The sequence below is a fragment of the Nicotiana sylvestris genome, chromosome 9 (assembly GCF_000393655.2).
Source record: "Nicotiana sylvestris chromosome 9, ASM39365v2, whole genome shotgun sequence".
NCBI lineage: Eukaryota > Viridiplantae > Streptophyta > Magnoliopsida > Solanales > Solanaceae > Nicotiana > Nicotiana sylvestris.
The window spans coordinates 120182239-120210019 of NC_091065.1; the positions used below are offsets into that span (position 1 = coordinate 120182239).

A 27781-nucleotide genomic window follows, 5' to 3' on the forward strand; every position below is an offset into this window, starting at 1 on the left:
TATATTCATCAATTATTTTAAGTCTAAGGGACTATTTTAAATTTAAGTAGACACATATTTAAGTTAATTCTTTAAAGATGTTCTAGGTCCAATAACTGAAGCCCAATTTTAAAATAGACTCGATGAAGAAGAAAAGCCCATTGCAACGTTAACTGCAGAGTCGCAATAATAACAAAACCGCGCCGTCTCTCAGCCTTTCTTTCCCTCTAATTGCTAAAACCTCTGTCTACCCACCCACCTGCCAACAATCGGCCATCGGTCTCTTGCAATTGCTAGTGATTCCCTTCTAGGTAATATACATGGTCAATCCTTTAGTTTCCTTCTGTAAGTGTTGTTTGACTGACTTTTTCCCCCACTTTCCTTAATGTTTGCTCTTGGTCACTCGTATTTTTCCTTTCTACTATGGTGATTGTTTGTGTTTAAATGATTAAAAGCTAAAATATTGATGTATATACCTCTTATAATTAGCTTACTTCGGTCCTTTTTATTTGTTTTGGATTTTGCACTTTTTTTTTATGTTTGTTTTTGGACTTCACTATTTGGGTTGAGTGACTTTCCAAGTTTATCTTTTGAGTATTTACTCAATTACCGTGGAGATTAATTGCTTATTTCTTTGTCTTGAGTTGGTATTGTGCAGATTGAGTCACTTTCACATGTTGCTCTTTTTGACCATTTATCAAACGAGTATCCCTGGAAGTTTGGAGATTATGTGATTCTTTTGTTGTTTTCTTGATTTTAAATTTGTATATTGATTTTGAGTTTGTAGTTTTTCATTTTCAAAGTGAAACAGAAAAAAAGTTTCAAGTTTCTTACTTCTTTTTCCTTTATTTGATTCTTCGCTTAGACTACTGATAATTGTTTAGTATGTCACACTGCGTCTTCTTGTATGTTTCAGGGGATAGAAATGGCCGGGAAATCAAACAAAGGGAAGAATAGGAAGGCAGTTCAAAATCTGACCACTGCCAGTTCGTCAGAGCAAGCAGCACCTTCTGATGCTCCGGTGAATGATACTGCAACGCATGCGGAGGCTAATGGAACAACAGGTGTGACTCCACCAACTGATACAAAGACGGAGGCAACAGAGTCTGGAAATGGGACCTCTGGACACGAGGCAAAGCAAGGTGAACGTGGTAACATAAAATTTTAATTTAATATGTAAATACGGTTGCTGGTTTTACAAAATTGTATCTGGAGGTGGGAGAGAGACAGATATATGATGCAGTATATTTGAAGGATCATGAAAATACACAAATAATTGCAACTTGTAATGTTGCTACATTGTACATATTCTCCAGCACTCACTTTATGCCGGTAATTAATAAACATATCCTTTACCTATCAAAAAGTTTGGAACTGTTCTGCTATGGAATGAATCGGTGTCCACATTGTCGATTCAGCTTTTATTCATGCGGTTGGAAATTCCCGGTGGTATGCATAAAGGCAGGCAGTCATTTATACTTATCAGAACCTCTTGGATGCACCAAAGGTTTATTAGAAGAAAAAATGCCCTCATCTGTTGTTTTTGCTTTCAATTTATCCAAAATAGGAGAAAGAGAAAAACAAAGAAGAAAGGAACTGTTTTTTCAGTCTTGGAGATAAAAGCTGTTAATAGATGTGTCATGAGATCTATTACGTAATATGTGAATGCAATCTGTTTGCTATGTTCTTTAATTATATTCCTCCTGGAAACCTTCTCATCATTCCTTTAATAAGCTGCTGAAGCACATGGTGAACAGTAACTCTTCTCTCAAATCCTATGTCAGTTAGATGATCCTTCAAAGGAAAAGATTTTATGAGAGTGGCTAGTGCATAGGATACTTGATGTGCCTACTTCTTGTATGCTCCATGAAACGTGCCTTGTTTTATTCTGGATCTCTACCATATGTGTCATTTTGAATATAAAACAATGTATAGTGCTAGCGTCATTGGAACTCTTTTTCCCATGTTTGTTATTCTTGTCAAACTGTCTACCTTTTCTTCTTATGTAATTGTTGGTCATGTAAATGCCACACACATCCTCAAACTCATACTTAATAAGTCTAGGTTCTCTTCCAGTTACACTTTTTCATATTACTTGAAGATAACTATTTTACATTCTTGTATGACTTTTATTTAATAGTTTAAACTTCTTTCTAGCTCTACATATTGGAGGAAATGAAGGGCGATTCTGCTTTAATTTATTGCAGGTGACATCCATCTCTATCCTGTTACTGTTAAAACCCAAGGAGGGGATAAGCTAGAGCTACAAGTAAGATGCATTACTAATTTTCTTGGCTTTTTATTTCTTATTGATGGCTGTGTCGCAATACTTGTTACTTTCTTTATCATTTTCTTTTGAAGATGGCTTCATCCTCCAGATTAAGAGAGTGGCTAGAATTCTCTCATGGCATAGATAAGAAGTTTCGTTCGTATGTTCCATTGTGCAATTATATTTTGTATCTGGATTGTCATAATCATGAAAAACCACTCTTTCTCTTTGTTTCTTGATGTTCTGAGCTACTTGTCATTTGTAATCCTGCCTTTATGTGTAGGTGTTTATGTTTAGGCGTTTAGGTCCACCTTATATTTAAATATTTGTGGTGCTAGTGAGTTAGTTTGTCTAATATTTGATGTTCTGATGTGTACTTGTTTGCAGTTGAGTCCTGGGGATTCTGTTATGGATGTGCGGCAGTTTCTTCTTGATGCTCCAGAGACATGCTTCGTTACATGCTATGATCTATTGCTGCATATAAAGGATGGTTCTGTTCATCATCTGGAAGATTATAATGAAATCTCCGAAGTAGCTGATATCACCACAGGAGACTGCTTCCTGGAGATGGTGCCAGGTGTGGCTTATTTACTTGGTCTGCTAGTTATTATTTTTAACTGTTATCAATGAGCTTATACTTGTTTCCTCTTAAACCTGATTGTTGCAGCACTGTACGATGATCGATCCATAAGAGCTCATGTTCACCGTACTCGAGAATTGCTCTCTCTTTCCACATTGCATTCCTCACTATCAACATCACTTGCACTGCAGCATGAAATGGGAAGTAACAACGAGAAATCTGGAGGTTTGCTATTCAGCTGTTGTTCTTTTTCCTTCTCTTTTATATTCATTTTGTTTACTAATTTGATGGCCATTTATCAATTGGATAGGCATAACAAAGATTTCTGGCTTTTTATGTTTTAGAGCCTATGAAAGCTGATGTACCTGAACTTGAAAACTTGGGTTTTGTGGAGGATGTTTCTGGTTCAGTCTCTAGCTTGTTGGCAGCACCTTCAAAGGAAACTAAATGTGTTGAGAGCATTGTGTTCTCTTCGTTTAATCCTCCTCCTAGCTACAGAAGGTTTATAATTATTTATCTTATGATGATCATCAAATTGATTTTTCGTCAGGGAGGTTCATGTGACATGCTGACTTTGGTTTCTCCTGCATACAGGCTTTCTGGAGATTTGATTTATTTGGATGTAGTAACACTAGAAGGAAATAAGTATTGTGTTACTGGAACAACCAAAACATTTTATGTTAATTCCAGCACTGCGAATGTTCTTGATCCAAGGTCTAATAAAACTGGTTCAGAAGCAACTACTCTTATTGGGCTCTTTCAAAAGATTAGCTCCAGACTTAAGAAAGGTAGTAACATGGTACAAAGTAAACCCCCCCCCCCCCCCCAAAAAAAAAGTAAAGAAAAAGAAAAAATTAGATAGCATTTCATTTTGAGTCCAAATATCTTGTACTAAATAAATGATTTTATCTTGCATTGAAATTTTATTTTATTTATAATGAATCTTGCATTGAAGCTTTTCGTGAAATATTGGAGCGGAAGGCTTCTGCACATCCTTTTGAGAATGTTCAATCTATGCTACCACCAAATTCGTGGCTTGGGTCATATCCTATCCCTGGTAAGTTGTTTCTGATGCATTCTTAACCGTTGGTTATCTTTAGTTCATGTTGGTGTATGTTGTGTACACATACAGATGAGGTAGGTGGATGCTGGGTCACATAGATGCCAAAAATTTGGCATACTTAGTGGTGTTAGAAATCCTAGAAAGCCTGTTGCAATCTGTAATAATACTTAATTAGTGGACCATATAGTTGAAAAGTGCGAGTTACAATGACTTGCAAGGTCTTTGTCAGTTGGACCTGATGTAGAATTTGTCTGACAGGTGGTTAATCATGTTTTAATTGCCTTCCTTATGTGTGAAGTTATGTCCGCTGCATGTTGAACATGTCCCTTTATTTCAAATTTGAACACTTCAAAAGATCAGTTTTATTCCCAGGGCATTTTGAAATATATTTATAAAACATATGAAATATTAGATTATATTAATGGTGAGGTGTCAAAACTATCACGTTTGATTTGATATAGTAAATGCCGAACATCAATCTAAAATCCAACTTTATAATACCCTCAAGGATTAAGAACCTTGTGTGAAGGAATATCAAAGTCGTTGACGAAACATCCGGTTTAAGGACAAATGGACAGTGAATCAACAGAATCGAGTTTGCAATCCTTCATTGTGGTTTCTAATCTTGGGATATTGCATGTTGATTTCCAGTGTTTATAATGTTGTGCAGGCATAGGTGGCCATGTGTCCTTTCTGCTCCTGTGTAGAGTAGAATAATTCCAGGGACTTCCATGTAATCAAATTTATGTTCGCGTCTCATATCTTAAAGATGTGTCACTTTTCATTCTTACAACTTCCTCCGTCCCTCTTTATATGAAAACTCTTCCCTTGCGATGTCCCAAAATGTTTTGTCGGTATTCCAGAAACATGATTTCACAAATTTCAAAAATTAAAAAACTGATTTAATTATTCAAAATTTAATCTTGATATGATGCGTTCTCTGCTGAACTAACTTTGCAAGTGTTATTTTAATCTTTGTCATCATCACTAATATATTACATAATGTATCCACGATAACTTATATAATGCATAAGTTAGAGTAGCATTTGTATAAGATGGGCGGAGGGATTATTATTCCTCAGTTCCTCTATGACAATGAGGGACTTGTATGTGGAGACAATTTTATGTTAATAACTAATAACTTAAAAACTGTTACTTTTCATTCTCTTACAATTATCTTTCTTTTAAATATTATTGGTGTCACTAGTTTTAGTTCTTTTTGGATTCTCTGGTGTCAGATCACAAACGTGATGCAGCACGGGCAGAGAATGCACTTACACTTTCTTTTGGAAGTGAGCTGATTGGCATGCAAAGGGATTGGAATGAAGAGTTACAATCTTGTCGGGAATTCCCCCATACAAACCCCCAGGAAAGGTGCATCTCGATGGATCTAAGTCAAATTGTGCATTCTCGAGTGAATTAATTTATTCCGTTATAGATTCTACTTGTGTATGCAATACTCTGCCTAAGTTTGTCTGTGAAGGTAGAGTTTCCTCTGTTCATGTGTAGTCATCTAACTCCTTTTTATCACAGGATACTGCGAGATAGGGCCCTTTACAAGGTCAGTTCGGACTTTGTAGATGCTGCGATTAGTGGTGCTATTGGAGTGATCAACCGGTGTATCCCCCCAATTAATCCAACTGATCCAGAGTGCTTTCATATGTAAGTATTGAGCTGGAGATGAGCACAAATAATTTCCTTGTAACTATATGGTTTAACTTATACTTTCAGATATGGTATAGTTTGACCTCCATAATTGAAAATATAGTGCAAGAAAGTGGAAAACTAAGTAACAAACAGAAAGTGGGGTTTTGATTGGGGGAGGGTTGGTGAAGGTGAACATATCAATCAGGTATCAACTGATATCCCATTAGGGTGTCAAATGGCAGGTTAAAACGGGATGAGTAGAAGAAGTGTGTTAAAGAACAGATCACAAACAAACTGCCAACTCAAGTCCTTCAGCTAAATAACCTGGGTAAAATATGTTCATTATAGTTCTTGCATTGCAATAGCCATTATTATGTCTTTTCCAGTTATTCATCGAGTTTTGAACCGTGCACCACTGGTCATCGGGGAATTCTCGGTTATAGAAAAAGTCATTACTATGTCTTTTACAAGTTCACTCAGAGCATTAAATTTGTTGTATAGCTCCTCTAAATCGAGCTTCGTTGGAAGTAGAAAAGAAAACACCAAGCTAGGTAATAGGAACCAGTGGAGGCAGTTGGAATGCATACACGTAAGTAAAAGAAAAACAGTATTTTAGAGCCATCAGGCAGCAGTGGTTGCCTTAATCCCATTCTGCAAGTGCACCTTTTTTTTTCTGGTTCCCTTAGTACATAAATTGCATCATTATTCCCATCATTCCCACCATTGGATTTGGGCTACTACTTGTACCCCAAACTGGCCCAATATTTTGTACGGTCTGTTTTGACCTGCCATTTAACATATTAATCTATGGGCGGTTGGATGGGTTAACAGCTTAAGTTGAAACCAGTCATTTAACATGCTCTTATTCCATTAGCCCATCCACCAGGTGGAAAGGCGGTCAGAAGGACATTGGGAGTTAATGGTGGCGAGAAGGCAGGTACAGGGTGGGGAGAAAGAAGAGAGATCGTCATTGCTGTCCTTCTCTATTGCTTGTCTGAGCTGACAATGTGCCTGATCCATCGTTTGCATGCTGCATTTTTGTTCACATTATGCTTGTTGGCCAAATGTTGTTTAGATTGCTTGAAAGATTCTCCTTAGTTGTTCATTGTCACTTTTGCCTGATACTTTTGTATGAATCCAGGTACGTTCACAATAATATATTCTTCAGCTTTGCTGTTGATGCGGATCTCGAGCAACTGCCCCGAAAGCAGGGAGCTGATTCTAAAGTTGAGGGCACAGGCTTATTACATTGTTTGTCGGAGAAGACCTCCAACAATTTGTCACAGGGCGCCTCTGAAGTCTCTAATGGAGATGAGCATGGCGACTCAGTTGTAGAAGCTGTAAACATCAACTTGGATTGTCCTCCTGGAGTGCCTGGTGAAACTCAGTTGGCAGAAAGTGAGCAAGCCACTTATGCAAGTGCAAATAATGACTTGAAAGGCACAAAATCATATCAGGAAGCTGATGTCCCTGGATTATACAACCTTGCTATGGCGATAATTGATTATAGAGGTCATAGAGTGGTGGCTCAGGTGTTTATTGAACTTGCATTACCTATATAGTCTTATGCTGTAGTGTAATGCGTTAGATAAGTTCAGACATGAAAGTCAGAGTGTTAATTAACATGGGTTTTCCACGGGAAACCATCTTTCATGAATTTTGTAATTTCATGCATCTGACTTTGAAGTTAGACCTGCAATATAAGTAAGTGGCTTCACTTACTCGACATTTGTCCTGGATTAAACCCCTCCGTACCATTTTATGTGGAGGCGCTTGACTGGGTCAGGAACTTAAGAAACTAAATAAGGCTTTTAACATGTAAGCCAAAGATATGTGAAGTACCGAAAGTATCCTTTTAGATGGGTTTTGGTGAGAGTTCCACATGTCCTGCATTTTTTCTCTCCTTATAAAAGGATGAACTTTTATTACAAGTCATGTCATTAAGGGTAAAATGGGGATACAAAGATTAAATAGTTTCCAAAACGAGAAAGGTATCGTTCTTGTTGGGATAGACTAAAGAGAAAAGCGCGTCTCAAATGGGACAGAGGGAGTATAACATAATTACATCATAGAATTTAATCAGCTGGAGATTTGGAAGTGAATCGAACTTAATTAAAAATCGATATAGACAGGGTTCTGAGGCATAATTTTCTTGCATCTCTTATAAATAACTGTGCTAGTATGGATCTCTTTGGATAGGTACTCTTCTTGATGGCCATGTTTGATCTTCTAATTCCTTTCAGATGCATGGCTTACCCATATGCATTATTCTGCCAATTTATCGGAAGATTTTGACTTTTTTCTGTTTTTCTTGGTAGAGTGTTTTACCTGGTATCCTTCAAGGTGACAAATCAGATTCCCTCTTATACGGGTCTGTTGATAATGGCAAGAAAATCTGCTGGAGTGACGAGTTCCATTCCAAGGTACCAGTGGACCTTAATTTTTTGTTCACCTTCTTTTTTTCCTTGTATGGTTTGCACAACAATTTTAGGATGTTTGTGGAAAGTATAAGGTTTATTAGGATTACTTGCTGGGTTTGTCATGGTTCTTTAACTATCATGCTTTGGTTCTATATATTGTGATAATGAATTGATTTGAAGCATCTGGGCTTCTTTGGTGTGCTCAACTGGACATGGAGTGATACATGTCTTGCTGGATTAGTCTTTTCCTTTTTGTGCCTTTGGTTATTATGAGGGATCATTTTAGTTCCCTTTTTTTTTTTTGGGGGGGGGGCTTAATTCCTGGTAGTATCTTTTAGATGGTAAAGAAAGATGTTTGTTGTGGGATCATTGGGGTATGATATTTCAACGTGAAATGTAATTCTTTTAATGACGGCAGATGTTATTTTTTTCCTCTCCTTTTTATCATTCTTGACTTGCCTTGTTAATCATTTGAAGTTTATATCTGGTTCTGTTCGTAAGTTTCACCCAGGTTTATTTGTTCTTAGGTGCTAGAAGCTGCAAAACGTCTGCACTTGAAGGAACACACTGTCCTTGATGGATCTGGAAATGAATTCAAATTAGCCGCACCAGTGGAATGCAAGGGCATTGTTGGTAGCGATGACAGGTGGTTACTTTTTCAGGATTCACTGCTCCTCCGCCGGGGGGGGGGGGTTCCCTGTTCTATGATGAAATTCAATTTTGATTCATTGGTGATAATAATCTATTTCACCACAGGATGCATATGATTTTAGTCCTGTGAAATATGCACATAACAGACCCCTCCAAGCTTAATAATGTCATATTTTTGTAGGTATATAACTTGGAGATGGGAAAACGTGGAAACTTTTAAATAGATACTGCACTTTCATTAGTTGCAGTTAGCATATGTGTCTGTATATGTGAATGTCATTGACTTAACCAACTTTAGTGGGCAATTTGTCATCTTGTTAAGATTAATTCTTTAGTCTTTTGTGGTTTTCAGGCATTATCTGTTGGACTTGATGAGAGTCACTCCTCGTGATGCAAATTATAGTGGTCCAGGTTCCAGATTTTGTATTTTGCGACCTGAATTGATAACTGCGTTTTGCCAAGTGAGACCTGCTTGTGCTATGACTTGCTCTCATATTTTCATTTGTGTTCAATTCTTATATTTATCTTGGTTTTTATATTTGCTCCGGATCTGCAAACCTGATTTTTTGTGTTCGGGTTGCTTTTGTACTTGGATCTGATTTCTGACACTTTGCTCTCAAAAAATTATTTTGGTTCTTTCCCAAGGCTGAAGTTGCTGAGAGGTCAAAATCGAAGTGCGAGTCAGAGGGGGAGGTACCAGTGGCCTCTGATTCTTCAACAGTAAATAACACTGAAGAATTACAAACAACCGATGGTGTTGCCCCAGCTGAAGTCGACAGCAATAAGGTAGCAATCTCCTGCTTAAATGAAGTCTGTCCTCTTACTGCAAACATTTTTTTTGTCTAGGTTATAACGAGATGGAATTTGTTGTTGAAAGTCAATTCCTTGTGGTAACAATTACTGCAGTTGCGCACTACTGTTGGATATAAGTTTGCTTGTTTACTTGCGACCAATTTTGTGTTGGATAATATAGTTTCATAGTATTTCTTGAACAATACGCTCTTCTTGAAAGATATTTCTTTTATAATATGATTTGCGAGATTTTAAAGTTCTATTTTATGTTCTCACCTTGGTTGTTAATGATGTCTTCCTTTTTATAATTGCTTTCAACTCTCCCTGATTTTAGATTCACGTTTAGATGAATGCATGTCCCAAGTTATGTGAGCATTATCACTTTGCAGTATCTTGTGTTGCCTTTTCTGTTCCCTATCTCTTTTCCTCTTTACTTTGATTTGTCATTTTCAGTCTACGTGTCTGTACAAAAAAGGTCTACCTGTCTGTTACTTCCAAAAGTGCTCTAGTTGATTCATCTTCTTGTACCTTGTTAGTTTTTTTTCTGAAATTAGGATATAAATTTCATGTACACTGATGATTCAAAGCATTAACTGGTGATGGATTCTTTATATTCAATCCGCGATAATTGTGGTATTAGTATCATGCTCGGGCGTTGATATATTTGTGAACTTCGGAGGATCTCAATCTGGAGATTCTATGAGTTCTTTTTAAAGGAAAATACCTACAAATATGATTTTTTCCCTCAAGAGGGAATCAATGCAAACACTTTTGTACGAAGAAGCGTTTGCTCTTGCTATTCAGTTATATAAGATATAACCTCTTTTTTCTCTTATTTAGGGTGAAAAAAGTGTGAAGGATGCTGGTAACAATTGCTGTTCTCACTCGGGAAGAACGGATACTGAGGATATACTTTTCAATCCTAACGTCTTTACAGATTTTAATTTGGCAGGGAGTGAAGAGGTTATTTTTTTTGCCTGTGATTATTGTTCTCTGCTTAGTTTTTAGAAGGTGCTTTGTATTTATAAGGTCCATTCTCCCAACTTCACCAGGAGATAGTTGCTGACCAAGAACTTGTGAAGAAAGTGAGTTTGTATCTGAAAGACACTGTGCTTCCGAAGTTTATTCAAGATCTCTGCACACTTGAAGTTTCACCCATGGATGGGCAAACTTTAACTGAGGCACTCCATGCGCATGGAATTAATTTGCGCTATCTGGGAAAAGTAATGATCTCCTGACAAGCTCCGTTAATTCTCATATTGCTTAGATTTTCCACTAAATATAAGAAAATTTTGTAGTATGAGTTGAACTCTAACTTCAGTTAAAGTAGTAAGCTTGGCTTTGTCTTCTCCCTTTTTTTCCAGGTGGCTGAGGGGACCAGGAACTTGCCTCATTTATGGGATCTTTGTTCCAATGAGATTGTTGTCAGATGTGCGAAGCACATTCTCAAGGTGATTGATTTTTGATTGCTTTTGATTAAAAAAAATGTTTTTCATCGCCAGTTGAAAGGCTGCAATAAGATTGAACTATAAACCTACTAAATCTTATGCTTTGACAACTATTGTCCCACTTGAGAACATGCTCCATCTTTTGAGATTGAACAAAATTTTAGTGGTTTTCTGAGAGGTTAAGTTTTTTTTTTGTTTCTCCTGTCATGTCTCAACATTTTGGCTTAGCATTATAAGTGGAGAAGTGAAGGGGATGTTTCTTTTTACCTGCCTTTATTTCTTTATTACTGGGCAAAAGCTTTTTAATCTACAGAGGGGAACTCGTTTTACTTAGGCTCTGGTGGTTCAAAATAGTCATTTGTGCTTATCCACTTGGTGGGTAAGATGAAGCACTTTAATCACTCTGATTATCTTGATACATAGAAGAAGTTGAAATTCTATTTTATAGGTTTCTGGAGTTTGTAATTTCTTACCATTTGATCTGATGGGACATGCAGGATGTGCTGAGGGATGCTGAGGACCATGATCTTGCAAACACAATCTCACATTTTTGCAACTGTTTGTTAGGAAATATTCAAACTGTATCTAATAAAGGTGGCTCCAACAGTGCACTTTCTAAAAACCAAAAGAAGGTACAGAGAAAGAGAGAGATGATTGTCATTACTCCCTATGGCTATTTATTGCTACTTCCTTTAGTAAGATATCATGTGGAAGTTCTATTGAATTGAGTTTACCATCTACTAAACCTTTTAAAGAGGGGATAGTTTTATTTATTTATTTTAGGTTTACAACATGGGCCCTCAAGCGCTGATTTGATTCTTTTGCTTGAGAAATATTTTGTTGATACTGTGAACTTCTCTAATACCATGTTGAATTATGTGGTTCCGCCTCATCTAAAAGTTTGAGCTATTTAAGTGGGATTTCCTTTTTTTTTTAACAAGTCCATGCTTTGCCATTATTATTTACTTGTATGCTAATATTTGGAGGAGCAATATGGAAATTACTAGTTTAATTGTCTAAAAACTCTGTTGCCTATATAGAGCAAGCATTTTCCAGAATCATTTAAGCTTGCTGTGCTGATATATTCTATTATTGTTTCTCAAATGAGTATATTGTAAATGGTTCTAGTAAATTTACCTCTATGAAACACATTGCGTAGGACCACATCAGCAACCAGCAAAAGTCGTCCAAACAAGGAAAGCGAAAAAATGTAGTATCTGCCAAGAAGAAGCTGTCCTCCTATTTGAATATTACCTCTGATAGTTTGTGGTCTGACATCCAGGAATTTGCGAAGCTAAAGTATCAGGTATCATTTTCTTTCAAGAACTTTCTTCAGTTGTTCGCCCAGATGTTTTAAGTTATTAGTCATGGTTTTTTCTTCTCTTCAGTTCGAGTTGCCTGAGGATGCAAAAATGCTCGTAAAGAAAATTCCAGTTGTACGCAATCTTTGTCAGAAGGTATGTTTCATCAAGTAATCCACTATGAGGAATTCTTACTTTTAATTGAGATTATATATTTGTTACTTTAGCTTATTTTCCCTGCTTCCCGATATTATCTTATATTGGTCAAGCGTTATCATCATTTCAAAGTGGCTATTGCCATGTCATTGTTCATATATTGAGTTCTCTGGGATGCATTCTACTTTCTTGGCATGAAAACTTGGTTGTATTTAGTGATCTTGAGACTCTTTCTTGACTGTGCATAGAGGTAGTCCCTTCGAATCTGTGTCACCATTTTCTTGCTTTAGAGAGGGCCAACATTTTATATATACTGTTTCGTGACATCAGTTGTCTTGGTGGTGACAAGCGAAGTTGTGGAGGAAAAGTTGTGGAGTCTGTTCTTTTGAGTGTTTGACTTCTCAAGATCATGGAGTTCAAGCAGGGAAAATTTCCTTCCAGATTATGCTAATCTTGATATGGGTGGTGAGGCACAGTGATAAATTCGTGCTGTTATATGATGCAGCAGTTACATTGTTGTATGTCCATTGATTTAGAAAATTTTATTGGAATATAAATCATTAGATGGAGATTGGCACTCTACCTTGGTTATAGAGATGACTGGAGATTGTTAACTAGTTCTTGATGGGATATTGTGGTTGATGAAGATTGTTTCCCGAAGCTAGTTTTCCTCTTAGTAGTCGAGCTAAGATTAGTCAAGCATCTTTTCCTCTTATTTTATATAGCTACAAGTAATATGGTGCCTAATTTTAGGTGTAAGGAGATGAACCCACTCACTTTGATAATGAGTCTTCCCCTTGAAATCCCTTTATTGTGCTTTTTCTTGCGCAGCAGACTATTGCCCCAAGTTATGCATGGAATTCTACCTTAATATGTTTAAGTAACTCTTAGAACTTTGCTCTTAACAGGTAGGTGCGACCGTTGCAGCTCGTAAATATGACCTTGTCTCTGCTGCACCTTTTCAAGCATCAGATATTATGAATCTCCAACCAGTGGTGAAGCATTCTATCCCAGTTAGTTCAGAAGCTAAGGACCTTGTAGAAACAGGGAAGGCTCAATTAGCTGAGGTATTAACTGTTACAATTGGTGAAGAAATGGAACATGCTCATGTTAGTCATGGTCTAATGGAGATTTTGTTAGGCTAGCTGTCAATCCTTTTTTCCTTATTAAAAAAAAATTTATTTGGAGCTTACATAGGTCGTATTTGAGACAAAACAATGACTTCTTCATGCATTTCAGGGTTTGCTTAGTGAGGCGTACACTTTATTTTCGGAAGCATTCACAATACTTCAGCAGGTATATTACTTTTTTTTTTGTATCTGCGATCTGCTTTTGATGTCTATATCAGTTAGTTAATATCAATGTTAAAAAATGCAGGTGACGGGTCCTATGCACCGTGAGGTTGCCAATTGTTGTCGGTAAGCATCTGTTGCTCTATCAGTTCATCTTTCTATGAGAGAAAATGCTTGTGCAATGCAATCTTTGGTCATTCTATTTTCTCTCTTTGTTCTTTTCTTTTAATGATTTTTTTCTCTTCCAGCTACCTTGCTATGGTTCTGTATCATGCTGGAGATATGGCTGGCGCTATAATGCAACAGCACAAGGAACTTATCATAAATGAAAGATGCCTTGGACTGGACCACCCTGACACTGCGCACAGGCACTTTTCTTTGTCTTTGAACTCTGTTCTTCCTTGCATTTGCTAGACATTGCCTATTGTCTTACTGATGTTGACGGCGAAGATGAAAACCTGTATTTCGTGATCATTATATGATTAATAACGTGTTTGACTGCAGTTACGGAAATATGGCCCTTTTCTACCATGGTCTTAACCAAACAGAACTTGCATTGAGGCACATGTCACGGGCCTTGCTTCTGCTTGGTTTGTCATCAGGTCCTGATCATCCGGATGTTGCTGCAACATTTATAAATGTTGCAATGATGTACCAAGATATAGGAAAGATGGATACAGCACTTCGTTATCTTCAAGAAGCATTGAAAAAGAATGAACGGTTGCTCGGGGAGGAACATATTCAGACTGCTGTTTGTTATCATGCTCTGGCAATTGCATTCAATTGTATGGGTGCTTTCAAGCTCTCACACCAGGCATGTGGTTGAACTGGATAGTTTACTGCGTTAGCCAAAAGGGTATCAGCATGGTTACTTCTTTAACTGTTTTTTTATCAATTTTTATCAACAGCATGAAAAGAAAACTTATGACATACTAGCCAAACAGCTCGGAGAGGAGGATTCAAGGACACGTGATTCTCAGAACTGGATGAAAACTTTTAAGATGCGTGAGATACAGGTACAAGTTACTCAGACCTGATCACTTCTAACTCCTTGTGACACACTTATCATTCCCTTATGTGCTTTTGCAATATGGAAATCCTCAACAGATGAATGCGCAAAAGCAGAAAGGTCAATCTCTGAATGTGGCTTCTGCACAGAAGGCTTATGATATTTTGAAGGTACCTTTTAACAGTCTTGTACCTTTTGTGATCCTTCGAGGGTGGTTCCATTAAATCTCTGACATATTTGCTTACCTTAAAATTTCATCTTGTTTGTGGTTACATGGCTGTAGTGCAAACTTGGTCTAGGTGATCAAGACTTGCTTTTCTAATTTGCATTCCCTCTTCATATCTCTCTCGTGATAGTGCATGTTTAATCCTCTTTAGGACCCTCAGATCAACAATTACTATGGCATATATAGGATCTTGGCTTTTCTTTTTCCCTTTTGATGACCAACGTTGGAGAGAATTTATTAGTGGATTTTCATTCTGGGACATGATTGTGGTCGCCTTGGATTAGTTTATTATAAGTATGTCAACTAGAAAGAGGATGTTCACTGTTTTGAGTTGAATGTTGCAGGCTCATCCTAGCCTGCTACACGCATTTCAAGCTGCTGCTGGAGGTGCTGGTGTTGGTGGCATTAACCAATCATTAAGTTCTGCAGTACTTGGTGATGGGCTTCCTCGAGGAAGAGGAGTTGATGAAAGAGCTGCACGAGCTGCTGCTGAAGTAAGGAAAAAAGCTGCAGCAAGGGGTCTTCTGGTACGTCCCAGTGGTGTTCCTGCAGCGACTTTACCCCCTCTTACCCAGCTACTCAATGTAATAAACTCTGGCGCCGCGCCTGATGCTGCAAAATCTAATGAAACTAATGAAGAAAAGAAAGAAGCGAATGGTAATTCTTCTGATGGACCTGGAGGAGATGCCCAAGCAGATCATTCCAAAACACCAGGACAAGATCAAACTCCTGTTGGTTTAGGAACAGGTTTGGCGGGGTTGGATGCCAAGAAACAAAAATCAAAAGGGAAATCTGCATCTTGAAACATAGAATGCTGAATTTACTAACAAACATGACAATGGCCAGTTCGAGCATTATTATGGATTTTAGCCAACGGCAAGCTCATGCTGCAGGTACTCATCGTGTGGGCAATTGCTTATACTTGTATTCTATTCTTGCAATAATACTCTCAAGGAGATTTAAGTATTCGAGATACAGTTCCTTTCATCTTGATTGTTGCTACTGAGATTACGTAGCTTGTAGGCCTAGTTTGAGAAAATAGGTTTAGTAGGCGCATTATTTTGGTGTTCGTTCTAAATAATATTATGTAGGGAGGTTGATTCTCTGTTTGGTGCATTGATGTCATCCTGAAAATTTTGACATCAATCCCCCCACCTTATGTATACCCATTTCGTTGCGGTTGAATATGTGTAATGATCTGGTGAGTGAAAGTGCTCTTTCGTGGACAACTTTTTTTATTTCTGGTTAAAAGTTATCGTTCTATTTGTCACTTATTTGTCTTTGGTTGGCTTTAAAAGACTGAAGTCGTTGTTGATTAATGAATTTTTTACCTCCTAGAAATTCCATTTTCATTGAGTGCATACACTGAAGAAAGAAATGAACTTTATCCCCCTCTGTTCAGGGTGACAAGCTCTGTGCAATATCCATGTCAAAAAGATATATTACTGTAGATCAATACGTGAAAGAGCAAGTTTGAGAAGATCTGTGAGAATTAAATATTTCCTCGTAATTTCATTTATTTATTGAATAATAAAGGGATTTTTCTTCAGCGGCCTCCTCACTTGGCTTATGCATTTGAAATGGTAAGGTCCAAAAGAACACTTCTTCTGTCCCACTTTAATTGATTTTTTGACCGTTTTTATACCTATTAAGGAGTTTATTTTATCATTAATTAGTAATAAAATTGATCATATTAACTTTAATTTGTTTGGAAATACAACAAGTACTCCTAGGCTCTTTATTTTAAGGGCAACTTTGAAAAAAATAAGTTATTTCTTTCTTGATATTTGAAATAATCAAATATTATGAACCACAAAAAAAAAAAAAACAATTAAAGTGAGCTGGAGGGAGTACTAAATAAGGATAGAAGTTCGTTTGATATGGTAAATTCCTACTTCCATGAAAGTTTCAGATATAGTTTCACTTGTAATTTTAATTATCCTTTTTATGAAATTTAGGTCTAGCAATGTCTCAATAATAAAAAAAAAAATGAAGGTTACATAAATTTTGCTACTCCTAATTACTTCAGGAAGAGAAATACTCCTGGTTATTCTGATGTGTGCATCATTCAAATTTTTTAGGCTCGTAAGCTTTAAATTTAGAAGGTTTTATTTCTGTATTTTGAGACTGTGGTCTCCCTTTTTTTTAATTTAAATTTAGTGGTTTCAGATTGGATAAAAAAGAAAAGGTCTATCTAGAGAACCTCATGTTATACAACTGTACCTTAAAGATGAATAATATGGTTGTGATATATTAGGTTCCTGACTTGTATGTATTAGAATAATCTTTAGTCTTTATCCAACTAACAGAACTATGAACAACTTTTGTGAATTATAGATGAAAAAGACATCATATTTCTTGACTTGGACAGAACATAAAATACAATGCACAGGTTGATAGCTTAGTACACTCTCCACTTTGCCTAACTCTGAATAAATGAATTGTACCAAGTTTCATGTGATGGTAAAAATGACATATTTTAGGAGACTCATCTGGACATCTCACTTATCTAGGTGTCAGAGAACTCGATAGAGTTCAAACACGAGTAAGAAAAACACAGCACCAAATTCTAACCATTCTACTTTAGGGATCAATTTGACCAATTTTAGAGATTGGTTGACCTGAAGTATAGAAAATTATTACAAAATATTATTAAAATTATTTGGTTTCTTCAAAAGACCGAATTCGTCACTAATAGTTAAATAGTCAAATTTCAAATTTTGACTATCAAAATTCGACCTATTTTTATCATCGGATAACAAGAATTGATTGTAAGAGTTAGATCTCAAATCACGCCGTAGGAAAAAAACTTTTTCAAGATACTTCTCAAAATTAGAGAGAAGCATATTTAAGGTATACCATCGCCTTTCATCCATATGGGCAAGGAAATACAACACATGTAAATTGATCCTGTGGAAACGTGAAAAACTCTTGACGAACCTTTTGATTATGGCAGATAGAGACCAAGTATAAAAAAAAAATCTAAGTTTTACACACAACATCAAAATTTTGGTTAGAAAAGAAAAGGAAACCAAGCAGGCACTCTTCCCGACCTGAAATCTTACACACAACGCAGGTTTACAATTAGTTTTTTTTTCATTTGGTTACGATAAACCTAACTTTCTTGCATAAGAATTCAAATATATAATTATTATTTTAATAGTATTTTGACCTAATCAATAATTCGCCAATACTTACGCCTGAGTCAACCGGTTCTTTGCTATGATCATATGAGAATTAGTGCCATCATGCAAGGCTATTATTCTCATTTCCTTCAGAAACAGTGAGTTGTTTCATATTTATATACAACATAAGTTGCAGATTAAATGCTACATTATCTCGCTACCACAATAATGATACTATAACTATCTTTCCAATCCACCTAGTCCCCTCCATCAAGCAACAATTAAATCCTCGCCCGAGGTAAAGGAAACCGATAAATGGAAATGACCAAACCCCAAAATTGCTCTGGCTATGTTTCCCAGCTCATGAGAAAAAGAATAGTAACGTGATAGTACACACTTTTGGCTCATCCCTATACCCACTAACCTAGCTCGTACTGTTCCCTCACCTAGAGGCTCCTGCTGCAGCCCCTTTATCGTATTCCCCTTGCTCCTCCTTGGCAAACTCTTCAATCAATTGGCGCTGTCTTGGTGTCAAGTTTCTGCACCCAAGTTGCAAAAATAATCATTAGAAGATCGCGGAATACAGGATAGCTTCATGAGTGTACCTTCTCCACCAAATATTTTGTTATGAGTTAATTCTGTGGCCATCAAATTATAAAACCTCCTATTTTTCTTGAGACTAGGCTGACCAAAGTCAACGGTAGTAAAAACTGCAGTAGTAGATAGTCATTTCCACATTTTACACAAAGAGCACCTACGTGGGAATGCTGACATTGAAGTGGACAAATTGATCCCCAAATGAGAAGGAATTCCGTCCTTTTATTCCTGCATAAGCACACAGAAATATTATAAGCTTGAAAGAAATAGTTTATGATGTTTCAAGAGTTAAACAAGATATTGACTCTGTGCACAACTGCACATCAAAGAAAACTGCTTGGGTAAAGCTGGGAGGTCTTGCAAACTACTCCTATGCAGAGTTATTTGTTTGTTACACACAGACCATCGCACTGTAAATTGATACAAGTCCTACTACACCTCATACTATAACTTGACAATATGGGTAAATATCCAAATCATCTGATGATCCAGTAAATTTGAGCATTCAGCAAAACAAGGAATCCTTTTTTTATAAACAAGGATTCATCAAAAGAACTAATCCAGAAGAAAAGAAACTGACTTGAACAAAGCAATTTAAAGAAACTGTTACCTTTCTTTTTGAGGACAACCTTTTGGCCAGGTTGAGTGCCAGCACGAACCTACAAACAACAGGATATCAGAATTTTGGCACATCAAGATCAATCATCGAAGGACCAAACAGTAAAATCAATTCCTCGGTTGTTCCATACGTCAAAGAACCCCTTTACATTTTAGCAATGACCATTGCCGCCCAGAAATAAACCACCAAACACTTCTCAAAACTAATATAATGCGGGTTAAGGATGATTTGAAGGCTCAAAAACTCATATTGTACTATCTTCCTGAAGATTTAACAGGTACGGTGATTGCTTAATTAACCTAGTCATAGTGCAGAAAAATAAAATTTACTTTTTACCCTTAACTTCAAGTTCGATAATTTTCTGGCCAAGTGGCATTTGGCAATTGAAGATGTACAAACAGCAGTCTCGACAAAAATAAGAACGGAATTAATAACTATCTGGATGCAGATTGAACAAGTATGGAGCTTGCTTAATTTATCCAGTCTCCGTGCAGAATATTTAACCTACTTCTTTGCCTTAAATTTCTAACTCCGGCAACTTTCTGGCCAAGAGATATTTGGCAGTTGCTGTTATAGAGGTCAAATAACCACTATGTCAGAAGATTCTTCACTAAAATAAAAGAATTGACTAGTTTGAGTGGATATTTGATAGAACTTCGGAAAATTGAAGTGATCTAGACTAGACAATAAAGTTCGTATCCTATTAGTTTACATCCAATAAATAAGTAAGGAGCGCCTTATCATCTATATTTCACGATAATCATTTAGTTTTAAAGGGTAACAAATATTATATATCGTGCTGCTCTCACTTTTCAATTCATAAAATTCCAGGTAATGCAAAAAGTTTCCGAGCTATCTAACATTTATTATGTCTCGAGGATCTCTCTGATCCTAGAGTTCTTTTGACACCTTAAATTTTCATAGTTGCCTCCTAGAAGCCCCTGAGCAGCCCCCTATTGTTCATCTCTTCCTGCTATTTTTGTGGTGTAATCAACCATTAGCCCAAACATTTTTCTACCCTTTTCTTGTCAGTTGAACAAGATTGCCTTTTACTATGAGAATTAGACATGCTAAAATATGCAATGGGAATTTATCACTTACATAAATGTCTTAAAAGTTTAACTTGAGACCCTATCCCAACCAATTGTAGAAATATCATGCTTCATGCGGGACCACATTTTCTCTCCATTTCCAATGTGTTCTCTCTTTCTACTCTCACTTTTACCAAGTTGTAGGGACAATCAGAGTGCTAATGTCTTCAAACTTTTAAACATTCCAAGAAGGAAGATGAAGGGCAAAAGTTAACTATGATTAGCTTAGTAGTATTTCAGTACCTTAACAACAACATCTCCAGTCAGAGTTGGGACTTGGATTGTTCCTCCCAAGATTGCCTGCAGTGAAGTATTCATCAGAATCTAACCATATTACCCAGCGAAGATTCACAAAGTCGTAGATTTAGGAGCCATGACAAGAAATAATATAATTGCAAAAGTATGTGGCCTCATGTTGACAAACTGTTATGGCTACCAGATGTCCAGAAATGCAAAACGTTTTTGGGTCCCAGCATATGTTAATGTGATGAAATTTCTCAATTAGTTCCATGTGAGAAAACAATTCATACATATTAATGCAAAAAGTTTCATGTTGTATCCTCCACCCACCAAGTACGTTAGTTTCCCAATCAACATTACCTAATACTTTGGGTCATGGAACACAAACACGTTAGCAAGCCACTAATAATCTAAAACTCAAGTGACCAGGGGTAGGCTCAATATACTTTAAGAACTGTGGTAGCTCTGTGATCTTTTTGTTTGGAGGGATATGGGAACTTAAAAGGTTTATAAAGATTATTTGCATCATAAGAATAAGACTTGAAGAAAAAAAATGCAAGGAAATAGTAATTGATATGAGGATAATAACTTAGATGCAAAATAGCACTTAAAAAACAGAAGAAATCAATTTGTGACTTTATGGGGCATAGTGAACTATAGTTACTCTATATTCCTTAATATACAGCAGCGACCCTTTATTTTATATCAGCAATGCTTATAGTTAGTTACGGAAATAGTACCTGGGTGATACTCAAAACAGCATCTACATGAATATCAGAGCCTTCTCTCCGGAAAACAGGGTCTTCTCTGACCTGAAAAAAGAATTCCAGAGGCCTCTGTTAATAACATGAATCAAAATTGAGAATAGAAGAAACCTGACATACAAAATGACCATGGAAGCCTTCAACTGAACCTTAATAACAACGTAAAGATCTCCAGGCCGATTGCCTTCAGGATCTGCTCCACCACTTCCATACACCTTGAGTGTCTCGTCAGTGTCTACTCCTGTAGATAAACAATAATGAGCGATACAAAATAGCTAGAGGCATGCACAGCCACAAGCACTACCACAAAATTATGTTGTTCCTAGCTACAGCATACACGGGTTTTCCCCTTCTAGAATTGATATGTCTAGACAAAATACTAGTACATGTGTGTTTTTATGGTTTGTATGCCATTTTTTGTCAAATCAAGCAAATGATACATTTAATCTCTTTCTTCAACTTTTTCAAGGGAGACATAGAACCATTCAACATCACGTAATAGCAACAAAGACAAACAATGGAGGCAAATTTTGTTCAAATGATATGTTTAATCTCTTTCTTCAACTTTTAATGCTAAAAGGACTATTTGAACACCCGTTGATGAAAAACAAAAAGGTTTTAGTTAAAGTAAAATTGCATCAATCCACATACAGATTTTAACAATCAGGTGCTTTCATCTGAAAAGAAAGTCGTCACAGAAAAATTTACCCATTTTGCTTCTTTCACATATTTCGGAAAAGGGGCAAGGGTAGTTAAGGTGCACAAGCCACAACTGTACTATTTAGGCCTATGACATGGATACATCTACTAAAGCTGCTAAATCAATAATGAACAAACTCTTAACTAATGAACTTTGTACCAGCAGATTATAACAAAGCATCAAAATCGGTCACGTTGACAAATATTTTGCACCATATACTTGGTAACTTGCTGTGGCAGTCATGAGCAGATGTAATATGTGACTACAGCTTACCAGGCATGATATCCACTTTCACTGTCTTTGGTCCTCGTAGTACCCGATTTCCCTTGCAAGACATGCAGAAACTCTGTAGGCCGAGAATATATATATCAGTGCTTTTACCTCTAATGCAATAATTCATTAAACAAAGTCAATTCATCAAAGTAAAAGTTGAAATGCTAGTTAACACTGCAACAGGCAGTGGTTTAGAGTTCAAAAGCCATTGTTTTTTGAAAAGAGAATTCAAAAGTCATTGTTGCACTCTTCCCCGAAAGAAAAGCACGTATATTGATGATACATAAATAGAAGAGTGCATGTGTCAGCTGAAAAGTGGAAAAGAATAATTTTTTAACAATTCTTTGTATCAAGAGGGAGACTTCAATCATCTTATGGGATACGCCAAGAACACTAGAGAACAGACATTTTCTTTGTAAACTAGAAAATATTTTTCCTGTTCAAAAGAACTAGAGTAATATTCTTCTGAATATCACAAAACTGAAGAAACTCTATAAAGAAGGTATATTTAGGAACTTTATTCTTATCTGAGTACGAACAACCAGCGGTCAGAAAACAAACTTCTACCAATATGAAACGGATGTACACTTTATTCTTGCCCTACCGTTTTCCGAAAAAACTTGCTAGTGAAGGAAGACCTCCTAGGGATAAGAGACATAAGGCTAAAGAGAGCAAAAAAAAAATGAAGTTGGTGGCTAAAGATTCCCTTCTATGATGTTCATGTAATCTTTTAAATCAAGGATAATTATAATACCTTGTTAATATGCTTACAGCAGAAAAAAAAAATAATAACCAAACTCATCTCACAAAAGGGAAAGATCAACATTAGCTATATGCATGCATAACTAACAATACTGGTTTTTGTGGAGAGGACGTCATACCGATACGATTTTCCCTGTTCCTTTGCATGTAGGACAAGTAGTCTGCAACGTGAAAGGACCAGTTTGCGAGATCGACTGCAGAGGGTTATTGAAAATATAAGTAAAAAGGACCCAACATTATATAATATGAAACATGCATGTAGCCGAAAGTAAAGAGTGAAAATAAGCAAGCGGTACTCACCACACCTGAACCTTTGCAGCGCTTACAAGTTTCAGGTCTAGTGCCAGGAGGCACACCAGTTCCACCTAAAAGAGAAACGAGGAAGGGAGGAAAAGTGACTGCAGTAAGTAGCAAGTAGATTGGAGACTGCCTCGCTAACATGAACTAGAAGGATGGACTACTTTGACCAAATGTTATAGGTTAAAAAGTCTAGACAAACTTTTACATGTGAATTCAACATATCACCTGTCCCTCTCACTCAACACACAGCAGTAAATATTTAATCTTGTTCCTTATCCGAAAAGGCTTCTTTAATGATTGTGCAAATGAATGCTACTACGCTAGCAACTTTGACAACAACAGTACGAAAGACATATCGATGTCCTATTTACTATTTAGATTCCCCACCTCCTCCCCCACCGCATAAAGGGAAACAACTAAAGAAACTGCTAAAGATATAGATTAGGCAGTTAAATTAAACCAAGCTCCTTTAAAAAACAAGTAAATATATCCTTTATCATAGGAAAAAACAAGTGAATCTACCACAAGCAGTGCAAGGCAAATCTGTTTGGAATGTTATAGTCTTAGTGCACCCCTGAACAGCTTCCATGAAGGATATTTCAATGGGAACCTGCACAACAGGAGGCAAAAACATTTTAAAATTAAATAAATGCTGGAAGTGCATACGTACGAAACAGCCACTATAACAAATGGAGGAGAGATAAAAGGAGAAAACCTTGACATCCTCTCCACCCATGTCTCTGTTAAATATGTTGCCAAAAATCTAATCTCCAATAAATGCCAAAGGGAATAGAAAAAGGTTAGATCTCAAGTATTGAAATTAAGAAGAAAAAAAGAGATGGGCATAACAAAGTAGGTACTGACAGTAGGTTCACCTAATTTTGCATCAGATTCAGCACAAAAAGACTTTAAGTTGGAAGAGTCATGATGCGTAGGAAAAGACCATAAAAGTGGATGCCTAAGAGATTAAGGAGAATTATTAAAGCATCTGTTTTCATAGCACCTCACCCGACATCATTCCTACGGCTTTATTTCCCACAAAGGAACAGGGATGTATCTAGTAAAGTTCTTTTTTCTCCCACTTGTCAAAAAACAAAGGTAAAGTTTTTCCCCCTTTTCTGATAAGGTAAGATAAAGATGTATTGGGAAAAGTATATATTTGAAGCTTAAGGAAACTCGACAGGTAACAATGACGTCAAATACTACTGATTCTTTAACTTCCAACATTGATATTAATTAGTACTTAGCTGGAAACAAAGTACCTCTTCACAAACATTATCTTTGTAGACTCTATCCTTCTGCAATCTCTCTCAAATGTCAATGACTCACATAGCTTTATACAAATGGGGCTAATATTCATCGAAAGGGGAGAACCAAGCGAAGGAGGAAAATAATTCAGATTGTTTGGCAATTATGTGCATACTCTCTAATGCTGACTGTGACACTGTTTAACAAAAACTCAACCTCTACACCAGATGACCTCTCTCATATAGGGGAGAGCACAATCACTCAACTTTGGATCTAGCTCAACAACCAGATTTATGAAGAGGCGGAACATCATATGCAAATTAGTACAACTTAATGCTCAACAGACAGCTACCAAGAAATTCAAATATCCAGAATATCACGATGGCAATTTTCCAAGACAATGTAGATGAATATCAGAACCCAAATCTAGTTCTTACATCAGCATTTCTAAACATGTCTTCAAATGGACTTCTGAAGCCACCAAACGGATCAAACCCAGCACCTCCACCTCCACCATTGTTCATACTATTAAATGCATCATGCCCAAGCTGCACAATGAGCAATGCATCAGAATGCTTCTCATTCAAGAGAAATAATAATCAAAGTCTTGAACGTTTCTAGGCAAAATAAACCCCTAATATGCAAATAACACGAAATGGTGAAGTAAATGTCTGCCAGGATTAAGTGCAAAGTAACCCATAACACATGTCAAACCTGATCATATTGTTCACGTGCTTTCTCATCCTTCAGAACCTGCAACATAGAAATAAACAATTTTTCATACAAAAATCCATGTGGTAGTGACTTCAAAAACAACCTTTTATAAAGAAAAAAAGTTAAAGTGACAAGTACCTCATAAGCCTTTTGAACTTCCTGAAACTTTTTTTCAGCATCTGGATCATCTTTGTTCATATCTGGATGCAGTCGCTTTGCAAGCTGAAGCATAACACAATGTGTCACCAATAACAGAGATAAGGTGATACCAACTCCAAAAAAAATTAATTGCATATTGCTACTTTAGTTATTACAAACTCCTATTCGAGTAGTAAGTCAATGAACTTTTACAATTACAAATCTTAAAGGACAAGATCAACCAACGAAGAGGGGGATAAAAAACATACCCCATAATAAGCTTTCTTGATTTCAGATGCAGTTGCATTCCGATTGACGCCAAGCACCTCATAAAAATCTTTCATACTCGTGGCTAACCAGACATTAAACAGGGAAGAGGGTGGGGGTTATATGTTAGTGACTTAAGTCAAATTCATCTGCAATGTGATAGGAAAATAAATACCAGAGAACAAAGAATAATTCTAACAAACACCTTCATTAATCATTACCCATTTTCCCATGATTACCACCAAAATTTCCAAGATGAACATCAAAGTGTAATAATTGAATACCACTTTTACCAATACAAAAAACATTTCACAGATAATAAGTTTTTGTTTTTTGACAAGTACAGTGGATAATAATGTTTTACACTCCAAATATTATCTGCTTCTAGATACATAGATGTTCCGTTCACAGGGATATATTAGTCAGGTAGATGTCATTGACAGAATAAGATGTAACCCTTTAGCACATCCGGGGGGCTAAGTAACCAAGATAATGAAAGCATGCCTATATGAAAATCCTCAAAGCCAGGACTTTGTTACTTCAACAATTTACTTACTAATTTCTTTAGAAAGAATAATTCACCTACTAATTCATAATAACAGAGCTCATTTAACACCCCTGGGCATCCCTTTTTGGGCGAAAACGTGATAACAATAGAAAAGGGAATCTTCAATTTAAAGGAAGGAACCAGTATATGTGACTGAGCTTCACCTCACCTCCATTTTCTCGGAGAAACTCAGAATGCACCATAGGGCATGATAAAAGTAAATTCAAACTATCTCCCACCTCTCCTATCAGCTTACTAACTTCAATTGTAAACAAGCTTTTCTCTCTCTGTCTCTCTCAATAATACCTATCTATCCATCAATACACCTATCTATCTGTCTACCATCATTCTGTGTTGGAGGGGTATACAAGATTGTCCGCCTGCTAGCTAGAGCTTCTATACCGCTTCTTTTTCCTCTTCTTGGAATAAGTAGCGGCTTGCAATCTACAAAAGACACCGAGCAACACAGCAGAAGTATGATAGTTTCTATATTCTGATTTACCAGCCTCTATGCATAATGTGTACTCATCAGGCTTTAGAGGCAAAAAGATTTTGATTAAAATGGAATAAGAGTTAAAACACAGAAAGTTAACAACTGTTTCAACTAAATGAAACTAACTCCTAGAAATTACACTAAACACCTCCAGAAGAAATATAGCTGGATTGCCACAGTAAATACTATCAAATGGCACAATGGAACATGAAGGAACAGAAAGGTATTTTTTTTATCTGGTCTAACTAACATAGGAAGAGCAGCATACAGAAAGGTTTTACCCATCAGTTCAGCTTTTTACACAAGAACTCCAATATAGAATCCATAAATTTCCCAAAATTTTTATGACATTCGACAGATGAATTATATATTCACATTTAATATATTTTCCACATAGAATAACAGAAAACAGATAATTCATCACAATCATTAAATGGGGCGTGTGTAATTGGTACCTGTTCCATGAATTGATCTTACGGCACCAAAATTGGCTTTGAATAATCCAGGTCTTAACCAATCCCTCCTTTCACTGCCCCCTATAACTCATACAGTAGCAAAAAAATCAAATTCAAAACAGTAAAGAAATAAGCTTTATGCATCCGCGGCTATAATTCATTCAAATAACACAACAAAAGGTCAAATTTACACATACCATTATTAGAATTTAAATAAAACAAGCCCCTTGTTTGATTGTACACTGCTGTATTATATCCCCTACAACCTCCCTTTAATAAAGATCCAGAAGAAAAGGTGCAGCGAGCAATCCGGTGAGCAATACGAAGAGCATTAGAGCTGACCATTTCAGTACACTGGATTGTTAAACCCTAGAAAAACCCTAGTTACTGAATGGAATAAAAAATGGGTTTTTTATTTTAATATGAACAGAAACACCCACAAAGGTAGAGTCTTTTTTCAAGCTTGCAGTGGAACCTTCTAGTTATGAGTTAATGGCGGAAGAAGTAGCAGAGGCTTACTCTAGGGAAAATTTTGTGGAAGCCCTTTCACTTTACTTTTTTGGGGTCTAATTAGGTATTAAGCTGAAATGGAGGGGCCTTTTCGACAAAATCTAT

General features: G+C 36.5%; 2 protein-coding genes across 3 annotated transcripts; one reads left to right on the forward strand and one right to left on the reverse strand.

Annotated features, from left to right (window-relative positions):
• The first annotated feature begins 161 nt into the window (after window positions 1–161).
• LOC104215106 (clustered mitochondria protein) lies at window positions 162–16103 on the forward strand. 2 transcript variants are annotated; one of them, XM_009764853.2, is made up of 29 exons: window positions 162–290; window positions 896–1130; window positions 2187–2248; window positions 2636–2825; window positions 2916–3053; window positions 3173–3329; window positions 3423–3616; window positions 3784–3885; window positions 5130–5265; window positions 5425–5553; window positions 6680–7070; window positions 7857–7961; window positions 8486–8604; window positions 8962–9070; window positions 9255–9395; window positions 10242–10364; window positions 10454–10624; window positions 10766–10852; window positions 11347–11481; window positions 12009–12155; window positions 12238–12306; window positions 13215–13373; window positions 13546–13602; window positions 13684–13724; window positions 13847–13966; window positions 14103–14412; window positions 14507–14614; window positions 14706–14777; window positions 15178–16103. In XM_009764853.2, the coding sequence occupies exons 2-29, from the start codon at window positions 905–907 to the stop codon at window positions 15634–15636; spliced, it is 4257 nt and encodes a 1418-aa protein (XP_009763155.1). In that variant the 5' UTR covers window positions 162–290; window positions 896–904; the 3' UTR covers window positions 15637–16103. The 2 variants fall into 2 exon arrangements, with proteins under 2 accessions (XP_009763155.1, XP_009763156.1); XM_009764854.2 differs by having other exon boundaries at window positions 896–1121.
• A 1976-nt stretch (window positions 16104–18079) lies between these two features.
• LOC104215105 (chaperone protein dnaJ GFA2, mitochondrial) lies at window positions 18080–27670 on the reverse strand. The gene is made up of 17 exons (XM_009764852.2): window positions 27364–27670; window positions 27167–27247; window positions 25674–25756; window positions 25405–25488; window positions 25267–25305; window positions 24990–25100; window positions 24020–24067; window positions 23827–23914; window positions 23305–23369; window positions 23124–23198; window positions 22243–22315; window positions 21419–21510; window positions 21246–21317; window positions 20509–20565; window positions 19166–19214; window positions 18717–18783; window positions 18080–18497 (listed from the first exon to the last, which is right to left on the reverse strand). The coding sequence occupies exons 1-17, from the start codon at window positions 27509–27511 to the stop codon at window positions 18401–18403; spliced, it is 1329 nt and encodes a 442-aa protein (XP_009763154.1). The 5' UTR covers window positions 27512–27670; the 3' UTR covers window positions 18080–18400.
• Window positions 27671–27781: the final 111 nt, after the last annotated feature.